Source organism: Xenopus laevis, chromosome 3L (genome assembly GCF_017654675.1).
Source record: "Xenopus laevis strain J_2021 chromosome 3L, Xenopus_laevis_v10.1, whole genome shotgun sequence".
NCBI classification, from domain to species: Eukaryota; Metazoa; Chordata; class Amphibia; order Anura; family Pipidae; genus Xenopus; species Xenopus laevis.
Window position 1 is genome coordinate 38,288,740 of NC_054375.1, and position 13,023 is coordinate 38,301,762.

A 13,023-nucleotide genomic window follows, 5' to 3' on the forward strand; every position below is an offset into this window, starting at 1 on the left:
TGCTTTTTGCTTTACCCTGCTGTTTTGATGTCCTCTCTCTCACTGCCTTCTGTCTCCTTAGGCTAAAGTCAGAAGTGGCATTTTTTTAATCTTCAGATAAACACAGGTGGAAAATCGGCAGACATGCACACGGAGCAGATTTCAGCCCCAAAATGCGCTCCATATGCCTTACCAGGGCCACCATTAGAAATCACAGGGCCCCGTAAAACAACATTTTTGGGGACCCTTGGGGCCCACCCTAGCGCCCAAGCCCCACCCAAGATCCCATTCACATCACAGTTAAAAGACCACACAGACATCATAGGACAAAGTCCAACCCCTCCAAATGAAAACCCAGCATCCATACCAATACCCCTCCCTACTTTTAATTAAATTCTTTATACCCATACCTATACTAACTATAGAGTTTAGTATCACAATAGCCTTTGATATTATGTCTGTCCAAAAAATCATCCAAGCAATTCTTAAAGGCATTAACTGAATCAGACATCACAACATCACCAGGCAGTGCATTCCACAACCTCACTGTCCTCACATCAGCGCTGAAAAAGTAACCCCCCTACACACACAATTTATTAAAAGCTATTGATGGTCAGGGCCCCCTTACAAGTTAAAAAAAAATTGGGGCCCCAAAAAATATTTTTTAGAAAAAAAAGGCCCTGTGCCTTACTACTTTTCTGACACGTTTTGACGAATTGTCTGTCCTTTCTCCCAACTGTGGCAGAAACAGATCTGCTGCAGATAAAGTTCTGGCATGTGTAGTTAAACAATGGTTTGGAGCTGTGGACTGGAAAACACTAAAAACAAAATTGCAACAGGAAGTCTTTGGACCATGTGATCACTACATGCCACGTGCTTTCAATACCCAGTGAGGGAGGAGGCAATCAATATGTTAATTCCTGTTATAGCCCATACACTACATTCTGTGTACACAAGAGGGGAAGGGACATCTAGACAGACTCAGAAGGCTGCTCACAAAGTCTGCTGCAAGTGAGTTAAAACTTCTTAGATAAGAGTTTTTAATACTAAAGCTAATAACAAACACTATGATGTATTTTTAGGAACTTTCCATCCACACATCAGTATAGGCACTGATATTTAAAACAACAGATCAGATTCATAGAGCATAAAGCTTTGTAAGGTGAGAGAGCTCATTTCTTTATACCTTTTGCAAAACAACCCTAAAAGAGAAGACTTTAGAACAGGATCCAAGCAACTTCAAACAATGGTGTCCATAAAATATGGAAAACTAATTTCAAATATTTAAAATAAGAAGAGTGAGTGAAATCTGCGTAGAGTTACATTTTAGCAAAGGCTTATATAGTCCATGCAGTTTTATCTCTCATAAAAAGACTGTATACATCGTATGTGACATTTATATTCAGCAGCATTGAAAACCTTTTTGAATAATGTCATTTTCATTTTCGTCTATTTCGTCTTAGCTAATTAGAAGCCTTATGGACTTTTATTGCAAACTGTTTGCTTCTGTGTGTTAAATTGGCCAATTATGCATGCTAAAATTTTAACCAAAAACATACTGTGCATGTTCGTGAGTAGTTTTTTTAAATGTGAATCAAGCCTCTTGCCCTATGCTATTAGCTGGAGCAAGTCCTTCCATTGTTTCACAGCTACTGAATCAGAGAGACTTACTAGCTGAGGTGGAGCTAAAAGAGTACCCAATCCTGAAAATAACAATTCTGGAAATACAAGTTCTGGATTTAGAGTGCCAGGCCTAAAACAGTAACAATCCACATACTCAGAAGGTCCCCAATCGTTCAGATCTTTGTGCTGCATGTGCGGGATCATGGCCGCCCCATACAACAAGATTTTCTGGGCCCCCTGCTCTCCACCCACCCCCAGAAACAAAAACATTAGCACCAAGACCCCCCATAAAAGTTTTTTAAAAAATATTGGTGGCCATGGCATCCCTTACAAAATTCAATAGAAACATTGGTGGTCAGGGGCTCCATAGAATATTTAAAAAAAAAACCATTGGTGGTCGGGGACCCATAGAGTATTAAAATAATACATCGGTGGCCAGGAGTTTCCTTCGGCTCCTTTCATGGATTTGAGTCTTTTTCGGGACTTCAGCTTCGACTGCTTTCATGGCTTCGGGTCTTTTTGCGGCTTCGGATCTTTTCGCAGCTATGGGTCTTTTCGCTGCTTCTGCATCTGGCTCAGATTATGATTTCCAACAATCCCTAAAAACATTAGTAAAAAGCAAGGTTACAGCTGTCCTAGAAGCTGAACAAGAATGAAAACCAAGCTGTCCTAAAATATAAATCTAAATGAATCTCTAATTATCATTGCAATATGTGAGTTAGGAATGCGCTAAATCCAAACTAGTGATAGGAGCTTTAGCCGTGAGTGTATCATAAAGAAACTGATTAGTTACAAAAAATGTAAGCGCTGTAGTTGTGAATGTGTCCACCATGAAGGAACAGATTAGTTACTTTTTTTATTCTTGTAAATTATGTCTGCCATTTTTTTTTCTAACAGTGGTACTTGTTTGAGTTCAGTTTAAACTAATGTCTCTGTTGTTTTTTGTAGGTAATAAAATGGATGAACGTGCCAATTTAATGAATAGGATGAAACTCAGCATCAAGGTCTTGATCCAGTCTGCTCTAAACCTTGGCCGAAGTATAGATTCTGAGTATCCACCTCTCCAGCAATTTTTTCTGGTTATGGAGCATTGCCTTAAACATGGACTTAAAGGTAATTTCAGTATAGATATCATTCTGCTACAGTGTATTCATTATTCTTACTTTTTTGGGGAATTCTGCCTTTTATGTTTACTTCCATGAACTGATTATTTGCTTTATTTAAAGCATGGTGGTAGTGTTTAATACTTAATATTGCATTGTGTGTCTTGCAAATAATTAATGCTACAATTTCAAATGATATTCAAAGTAATTTGTGTGTGTGGTTTTTTTTTTAAATTTTAATAATGGTGTGTGGGCAGCCATCTATGTTCATTTTGTATGATCTGTTGCAGTGTCTGTGACACTCACATGCTCAGTGGGCTCTGAGCTGCTGTTGAGACACTAAGCTTAGGGGTTGTTACAAATTATCAAGCAAAAAATGAGGTTATAAGTTGATGCTACAGGGCTGATTATTAAATGCGGATGCTTTTTGCACTGGTTTCTGTGCTGCCATATAGTAATTATATGTATTAATTACTAATCAGCCTTATACTGTGAAATGTATATTCTATGTGTACTGTATATTGTGAGTAAGCTCAGTAAGTGACAGCAGCACAGAGCATGTGCAGTGAATCAGCAGAAAAGAAGATGGGGAGCTACTGGGGCATTTTTGGAGACACAGATCTTTACTGCTAAAGAACTGTGGTTGCCTTGGCTGGTACAGAAGCCCAAAATATAACATACAGCATTTCTAGCTACTTCTCTAGTTAAGCTTTAGTTCTCCTTTAAGAGCTTCTAATAATCAAATGTCTGGGTTACAGTAAAACAATGTGTTTAGTTTTTTTGTCTATCTACAGGGCTATGGAGTGAACATTTCTCTCAAATAAAATTTGACTTCAGGAGATGTACCCCAGCCCTGTCCTTACCACCTGCCTTAAAACAGTTGGTAATGGCAGGCCCTCGATGTAAGCTACGTCTGCTGCTACTCTGTACCTTGTGCATCTGAATAAAGCACAAGGTAGGGGATGGGGAATGTCTACTTGCCTCCCCTCCCATCTGCCTCCCTTGAATCGACTGCTGCCTAAAGCAGGCAGCACTTCATTCAAGGACTAATCTACAGGTGTCTGATCTCTAAGTGCACAATTCACTCATGCAGTGAACACAGGGCAAAAAAAAAAAATGGTCTTTTCTTGCACTTTGTGCACTGTATTGGGCATCATAAATGACTCCTCCTACCGACTCATTTAGACATTTTGAATTTTGACCAATTCCACTTTGTATAAGTTCAGGGAGGAATATTCTTTATGGTGTGTTTTTTTTCTTCTCCCATTTTCAGCATCAGTTCAGTAAACAGGGCATGTTCTGAACATTTTGCCTAATTTTATAATTAGAAAATATGTTTGGTTTTTGTGAAAACATGTATTTAAAACTAGAAACTAGGGATGTACCTAATCCACTATTTTGGATTCGGCCGAACCCCCGAATCCTTTGCGAAATATTCGGCTGATACCGAACCAAATCCGAGTCCTAATTTGCATATGCAAATTAGTGGTGGGAATGGGAAAACATTTTTTACTTCCTTGTTTGGTGACAAGAAGTCACGAGATTTTCCTCCCCATCCTTAATTTGCATATGCATATTTGGTTCGGCCTGGCAGAAGGATTCGGCTGAATATGAATCCTGGCCAAATCCCGAACCGAATCCTGGATAAGGTGCATCCCTACTAGAAACATCTTACTTCCTGTCCCTATAAGCAATGTAAAACAAAATCAGCAGTCCACTGAGATTCCCTCCTTATTAAATACACAAAATTTTAAATACACAATTTAAAATTTTAAATACACAAAATTCACCATAACTGATTCTGATTTGCTGGTTCTTTCTGTGAGTTATACATTAAATGTATCCCAGTTGCATGGTAAAACAAGTTCTCAGATGAAGTACAGGCAGCATAAATAACAGATTGCCTACTAAACACACAATATACAGAGTAGTCTCTCCATTATATAACAAAAGGAAGAAGTGAAACTGATGCTTATGGTTAAATGTATGACTGGACAGAGCCGGAAGGCAGATTTATCAAAATGCAAGATTTTTTCCTAGTAACAGTTGAACTATGTATATTATGTGGTTACTCATTGGGATTCCTTTTTTTGTAGTGGCTGACTATTTATTTAGGGGCAGATTTATTAAGGGTAGAGTTGTGTTTTTCACAAAAATTTTTTTTCAAGGGCTAGCCAAAAATCTAGTTTCCAGAGTTAAAAAAAAAAACTGGAATTTTTCGACCCTGGAAATAGGTTTAATCCGAAAACTAGGGATGCACCGAATTCAGGATTCACCCTTTTTCAGCAGGATTAGGATTCGGCTGAATCCTTCTGCCAGGCCGAACCGAATCTGAATACTAATTTGCATATGCAAATTAGGGGTGGGGAGGGAAATCACGTGACTTTTTGTCACAAAACAAGGAAGTAAAAAAAAAAAGGGTTTCCCTTCCCGCCCCTAATTTGCATATGCAATTAAACAAAGGGGGTTCTATAATAAAAGGTACTAAATTTGCCGAGGAGCAGCAACCCACAGCAACCAATGAGATGTTTGCTTTTTAACAGGTGACCAGTAAATGCTACACTGCTGATTGGTTGCTGCACCTGGCCAAACTTAGTGTCTTTTATTATATAACCCCCTTTGTTTAGAAGCGGATATTCCACCATTTTACCAGTTTTGCACAGTCATGACTGGTCTGAATGATATAAACACAAATAGATATCTAAATTTGTTTAGAATACCAGATGCCAATAAGTTACTGAACCTTTCTAAGAAATAAACTGCTTACAAACCATTTTTCTTTCCTTTTTGGACAAGCAATGTAATTTTATTCAAGAAAGAAAGAATTTACAGGCTTTGGAGATTATGCACAGGACTTAAAACTAAAGTTGTTTATTGACAAGGCTCTCCAGCCTTTATGAAATCAACAGAACCTACACAGCAATTCAGCAAACACCTTTTTTGTTTACTTAGTTCCTTTGGCAAACGTACATAGGTAGATCTATGAAACTGATTTTTTTTTTTCTATGAAGAGTCTTTCATGGTTATAAATTACAGATTCAGGATACACAATGCTACCTTGGCTCCAGGCTGCACAATACTGAAGCACAAATGTATCGTTGATTTAATATATATATATATATGTATATATATATATGTATATATATATATATATATATATATATATATATATATATATATATATATATATATATATTTATTATAAATGCATGTAACATGGTTTGCTAACATTAATTGCAGTTAATTAGCTTTCATATGGATAACGTATTGAGAATACACAAAACAATTTCTACCTCAGACTGGTAGCAAGTGTTTGCTTTTTGCTAGATGGCCCTCAGAATGCAGTGTGAATGATAATTGGGCTGGCTGTAAAATTTTATTTGCTTCCGAACATCGGCCATTGTTAAAGGACCAAAAACATAAATTTTTTTTTATTAAAAAATTTGTTCGTGTAGAGCGAAAAAAAAACACAGACATAATAAACTTTTAAATCACTAAGACTTTATTAAGAAATAACTTAGCGAAACTCCACTTTTGCTCCTCTTCAGAAAAGGCTATCCATCGTGCGGCACTCGATTTCTCCTCCCTGCTTTCCTTATAGGAGATAGCCAGGGAGGAGAAATCCAGCGCTGCAAGATGGATCTTCGGATCGCCTTTTCCGACTTAGCTATTTAAAATTTTATTATGTCTTTGTGGTTTTTTTTCGTTCTACACAAACAAATTTTTTAATAAAAAAAAATTCCAAACCCTATTTTATGATGTTAGTCAAGCAAAATAAACTTCCCCTTCACTACTTAAATTATTTAAATCTTGTTTCTCTTCTTCTTGGAATTTACTTTCACAGTACGCAGGCAGGTGCCATTTTGTGGACACTATTATTAAATAAGAAGGAAAGTCATTTTTATTTGGGGTGCCAAGAGTTAGTGACCCCAAAGTGATCAAATTTACCTGACACCCGGGTCGGTGCTCCTATCAGGAGCAGTACAGCGAAAAGGGATACTGTCACGGGAAAACATGTTTTTCTTTTTTCAAAACACACCAGTTAATAGTGCTGCTACAGCAGAACTCTGCACTGAAATCCTTTTTTTAAAAGGAGCTAACAGATTTTTTTATATTTAATTTTGAAATTTGGCATGGGGCTAGACATATATATATGCTCTGATGAACTTCAGTCACTCTTTATTGCTGCACTGCAAGTTGGAGTGATATCACCCCCTCCCATCCCTTATCAGCAGCCTATCAATAGAAAAATGGGCAGCTAACCAGATAGCAGCTATCTGACACCTCTGCTGAGAGATTTGTTTGCATTGCTAAAATTGCCCCAAAATTGCCTACCTAGTGGTAGACATGAGAATAGCACCTAAGCAGAAAACCCCTACATTTTTCATGCTTGGGTGCTATTCTCAATTTTTCCTGCTTGGGTGCAATTTTAGCTAAGGAGCCCAACCCAAGTCGTTGTATACTTCAATGGGAAGGGAAGAAACAATAGCTGTCTCAAAGCTGTTCCACCATGAAGTGCTGGCTCCTTCTCAAAGCTCAAAATCAGGCACAAAACTCAGAGATGCCTGCCTCCACACCAATATTGCAGCTAAAAAAATACATTTGTTGGTTCAAGAATAACATTTAAAATAGAAGAGTGACTTATTTGTAATGTAAACAGTGTAATTTAGAAATAAAAAGTAAGCCGTAAAAATCATGACAGCATCCCTTTAACGGAAATTCGGCTATTTTGTTCTATTGCACATGCGTCTGCCCCGGGAAATTAGAAGAAAGAAGAAGCAGGAAGAGGATCGCTCAGTGGTGCTTACTGGTAGAAACCTGGGCCGGTGCAGTTTTCTCCTGATAGGAGCACTGTCCCAAGGTGTCAGGTAAGTAAATTTGATCACTTGGGGGTACCTAACTTTTGAGACCCCCAAATAAAAATGACTTTCCTTCTCCTTTAAGGCAAAATCTTGTTTATGTTGCAGAATGCTGTACCTGATGCCCATGCACTGGCTGCACAATTATATGGTGAGGTGTAGGGATGCACGGAATCCACGATTCGGTTCGGGATTCGGCCAGTATTTGGCCTTTTTCACCAGGATTCGGATTCAGCCGAATCCTTCTGCCTGGCCGAACCGAATCCGGATCCTAATTTGCATATGCAAATTAGGGGCGAGATGGGAATTGCATGACTTTTTATCACAAAACAAGGTAAAAAATGTTTTCCACTTCCCATCCCTAATTTGCATATGTAAATTAGGGTTCGGATTTGGTTCGATATTCGGCCGAATCTCTCGCAAAGGATTCGGGGGTTCGGCCGAATCCAAAATAGTGGATTCGGTGTATCCCTAGGAGGGAGGGGGAATGTGAAGAAGGCACTGACATCTAAAAAGTGTAATTATATGATTGGCAGTGAAGACTTTTAAATGTGTTTTAAAGGTATGGATGCTTTAACAGAAAAAAGAATTTTGTTTTCATGTTTAATTTGAAAAGGACTTTTATAACACAGCTTTTTATGTCTGGGTGACCAGTGCCCTTTAAATGGTCACTAATTATGATCTAAATTATCAAATGATTACGTGATTATATGATTATTCTGCTGGCATAGTTTTCTGCTTTTTCAAGGTTTGTCTTGGAAAAGTGTTTTGACATTTCTCTAATATTTGTATTTCTGTCCCCCAACAGTAAAGAAAACATTTATGGCACAAAATAAATCTTTTTTCGGTCCACTGGAACTAGTGGAAAAACTTTGCCCCGAATCATCCGATTTGTTTGCAAATATAAAAAATCTTCCAGAGCTAAAGTAAGTTGGCTAGATTTAGATTTAGTATAGCAGTATCGCTATCTTGAATGTAGTTATTTTGCAGGCTTTATGTTTTTTTTAGATTGTAAAGGGGTTCTTATAATTGTGCTTTTTTTAATGGCAACATGGGGTTACCTCGTCAGGAATCTTAACACAAAATGCTTTTTGCATAAAGAGAAAATATATTTCTAATTAACTCTTCAAGTCTCCATTATACAACCCTATTTTTTTTTAAAAAAGGGAGAGGGCACTGTGTAAAATATAAATGAAAACAGGATATAATGGTTTGCAAATCATGTAACCTTTCTATTTAACTGACAAGACAACATATCAAATGTTGTAGTTTTATTGTTTTCTGAAAAATCATATGCTTGTTTTGAATTTGATGCCAGCAATACATTTCTGAAAAGTTGGGACAGGGGCATGTTTCTCACTGTGTTAGAGTCCTGTGCGAAACCAATTGCTTAGACCCAGACCGGACCCGAAACCGCATTTTTACCCACTTTGATCTGCTACCCGACCCCAACCCGTAGCTGCCTTATCTACAACCCAACCCGCCGACCTCCATCAAACAGGAAGTGATGGTGATGCAAACTGGAAGTGATGTCATCAAAGTGGGCGGGACAGAAACCACTTTTGTAAAACTTAGTAAAATATAGGCAATATTACATGCGATAAGAAATTTAGTTGAGACCCGCAACCCGACCCACGGGTATACCCGCACCTGAAAATCCTCCCCTCATTCCACAGGATGCCCGTTTTTTTTGCGGGTAACCTGCAGGTACCCGACCTGTTGCGCCTCCTCTTAACAACACTATGTAACTGTTTGGGAACCAAGGAAACCAACAGATGAATTGTTTAAAGTGAAATGTCCTTTTTTTTGCCTGATAAAGGATTTCAGCTCCTCAATAGTTCAGGTCTCTTTTATCATATTTTTTCTTTCATAATGTGCCAAGTGTTTTCAATGGGTGACAGGTCTGGACTACAGGCAGGCCAGTTTAGTATGCGGACTCTATTTACTACAGAGCCATGCTGTTGTAATACATACAGAATCCAATATGGCAATGTATTGCTGAAATAAGCAAGGCCTTCCCTGAAAAGCATACAGTATATTGCTCCAAAACCTGTATATATGGTTCAGCATTAATGTTGCCTTCCCAGATATGCAACCTACCCATGCTGTTTTAACTAATGCACCTCTATACCATCACGGATGCTTGCTTTTGAACTGCATGCTATTAAACTGGATGGTCCTTCTTCTCCTGAGGCATAGTGTCCGTGATTTACAAACGGGATTTGCTTTGTCTGATAACGGGACAGTTTTTCATTATGCGTCAGTCCATCTTTAAAGGAACAGTAACACCAAAGTGTTTTAAAGTAATAAAAATATTATGTACTGTTGCCCTGCACTGTTAAAACTGATCTGTTTGCTTCAGAAACACTACTATAGTTCATATAAACAAGCTGCTGTGTAAAAAATTTAAAAAAGTCTATATGGCACACGTTAAATAGTGGATATCAGATAACACCATTATGTTCTACAGAGCTTATCTGCTATGCAACCTGAGCCGTTTCTCCTAAGAATGGCTGCCCTCATTGCTACACAGCAGCTTATTTATATAAACAATAGTAGTGTTTCTGAAGCAAACACAGTAGTTTTACCAGTGCAGGGCAACACTGCGTTATATTTTTATTACTTTAAATCACTTTAATTTTTTCATGTATCTGTTCCTTTAATGAGATTGAACCCAGAGAAGATGGCAGTGTTTCTGGGTCATATCTGTAAATGTTTTCTTCTTTACATGGTAGAGTTGCCTTCCCAGATGTGCAAGTTTCCCTTGCCAGGTGTGCTAAACCACCCCAATGCCATCACAGATGCTGGCTTTTGAACTGTGTGCTAATAAGCTGAATGATCCTTCTCCTTTTAAACCCAAAGGACACAGCTTCCATGATTTCCAAACGGATTTTTGATTTGTCACATCACAATTCTCTGATTTTTTAATGATATTATGTACAGTGGATGGTGAATTCCTTCTTAAATTATTGCAATATTTTCCCATGAAGTGTTTCTCAGAGTGGTGTACCTACATAGTAACAGTAAGTTCTGTTGAAAAAAGACACACATCCATCAAGTTCAACCTTTTAGCTCTATTTTAACCTGCCTAACTGCTTGTTGATCCAGAGGAAGACAAAAAAAAATTCCTTCCTGACTCCAGGATGGCAATTAGACTAGTCCCTGGATCAACTTGTACTATGAGATATCTTCCATAATCCTTTACCTGCTCATCTTTACTTCTGAGAGATCTCTCTGGGATGCTTTTCCAATTACACAACTTCTCCAATCTTTTGTTGCCTGCCTGCCCAAAATTTATTTAAACAAATTGCTGGCATTCAGTTCAAAATGATCATATATTTTTCAGAAAACAATAACATTTCTCAATTCTAACATTTGATATTTGCAATTAAATGTAGGGTTTAAAAGATTCGCAAATCATCCCATTTTCTTTACGGTGTCACAGTTTTTTGAAAACAGGTTGTGTATTGATCACCAAATTTCTGCAACGTTGTTTCAAGAGCTACAACCTTAACTATAAAACCGTCCAAAATGTTTGTTTTTGAGTAGACCTCCCCTTGAAGTCTGAGGGTCACCTTTTTGTAGGGATGCACTGAATCCACTATTTTGGATTCGGCCGAACCCCTGAATCCTTCTTGAAAGATTCGGCCGAATACCGAACCAAATCCTAATTTGCATATGCAAATTAGGGGTGGGAAGGGTAAAACCCTTTTTACTTCCTTGTTTTGTGACAAAAACTCACAAAATTTCCCTCCCGCCCCTAATTTGTATATGCAAATTAGGATTCCGATTCAGTTCGGCCCGGGCAGAAAGATTCGGCCGAATCCTGCTGAAAAAGGCTGAATCCTGGCCAAATCCCGCACCGAATCCTGGATTCGCTATATATCTAACTTTGTGACCCGAAAATTGATTTAGAATTAATTCTACAATTTATGTATAAGTTCCAACAATACTGAAGGGTGTAATAGGCAGTAGGGTGTAGTAGGGAGTTGGGTAATAAGCACCTAACGTCAACTTACACCTGGAATTAGTTGCAAATGCAGTTATCAAAATATCAACTTTGTACAAGGCTGTTTTGCTACTGTGGAAATGATTCTCAGTGCTTTTATTTTAATTTTAATAAGTTAATTTATGTTTTTCCAGAACAGCTATTGGGAAAGGAAGAGCTTGGCTTCACCTTGCACTGATGCAAAAAAAGCTGGCCGATTATTTGCAAGCTCTTATAGACCATAAAGACCTGCTAAGGTAATGTTTTGCTACAACACTATTTATGCTAAAACATTTAATGGGCTGTTAAGTTGAAAAGGTTTATTGATATAACATTATCTGTAATATAATAGCTTCAGCTAGTGACTTAAAGAAAGGCCTGCTATAAATATGTTATGCTACATTGTGCCCAGTATAGAGGAATACCTGTGCTGAAACAGTCTATGAAATTCCCATTTCCACACCAGTATCACTTTACTGCTAGCTATATCTCAAGAATATGACAACGCGAGGATATGGAAAATGACAAGCTTGAAACCTTCATTGGGAAATGGCAGGCCACAGGCTGGCTTGACCCGTTGTTGGTTTCTGTTTTTAAAAGGGAACTATCGTGCAAATGTAATATTAGCTTCAGCATACTAAAATAAGAAACTTTCTAAATATAATCAATTAAAAGTTCTGTACCTTTTCTGAAATAATCAAGCTTATCTTCACTATTCCTCTCTCAGCATCTGTTTCTCCTCATTCTGTCTTAATTCAGGAGTTGGGTGTCAGATGAATGATCCAATATATCTTATTGGGGGTTCCTTTTGCCTAGAAATGTTTTAGAGCTCACTTTATTAAAATCACTAGACATCATGTCTCTCTACATGCAGGATTTTTGCAAAAGGCAGTTATTTTGTTTGTACAGGTATGGGATCCATTATCCAGAAAGCTCCAAATTACAGAAAGGCGGTCTCCAATAGGCTCCATTATAATCAAATAATCCAATTTTTTTTATAATGATTTTCTTTTTCTCTGTAATAATAAAACAGTACCTTGTACTTGATCCAAACTAAGATATAAGTAATCCTTACTGGAGGCAGAACCAGCTTAAATGGTAAATTTAATGTTTACATGATTTTCTAGTAGAATTAAAGTATGAAGATCCAAATTACAGCAAGATCTGTTATCCAGAAAACCCCAGGTCCCAAACATTCTGGTTAACAGGTCCCATACCTGTACTGGAATCAGTTATTTCAGTATGAAGAAGCTTATATTAAATTTTCATTTTCGCGATAGTTCCCCTTTAATTTGAAAATGGTTTTATTCTACAGCTGTTTATATCTGGGTGACAGATCCCCTCTAAATTAGTTTTAATGCACCACTTACACTTTATAACTAACTCCTTGTACTGTTTTTAATGTCAGTTGAGCCAAAGCATAGCAATGCGTAGGCAAGATCTGCTAAAATGAACAGCTTTTTTTAAGGCT

At 37.6% G+C, this 13,023-nt stretch overlaps 1 protein-coding gene across 4 annotated transcripts in view; it reads left to right on the forward strand.

The window, feature by feature from the left end:
* The window catches only part of rufy1.L (RUN and FYVE domain containing 1 L homeolog), a 57,725-nt gene that overhangs the window by 4,054 nt on the left and 40,648 nt on the right, over nt 1–13,023 (forward strand). For 3 of the 4 annotated variants that reach the window (NM_001127758.1, XM_018250554.2, XM_018250555.2), the window contains 3 exon segments: nt 2,551–2,715; nt 8,373–8,490; nt 11,708–11,809. In NM_001127758.1, the coding sequence (NP_001121230.1) occupies nt 2,559–2,715; nt 8,373–8,490; nt 11,708–11,809 (377 nt within the window). In that variant the 5' untranslated portion in view covers nt 2,551–2,558. 4 annotated transcript variants of the gene reach the window in all.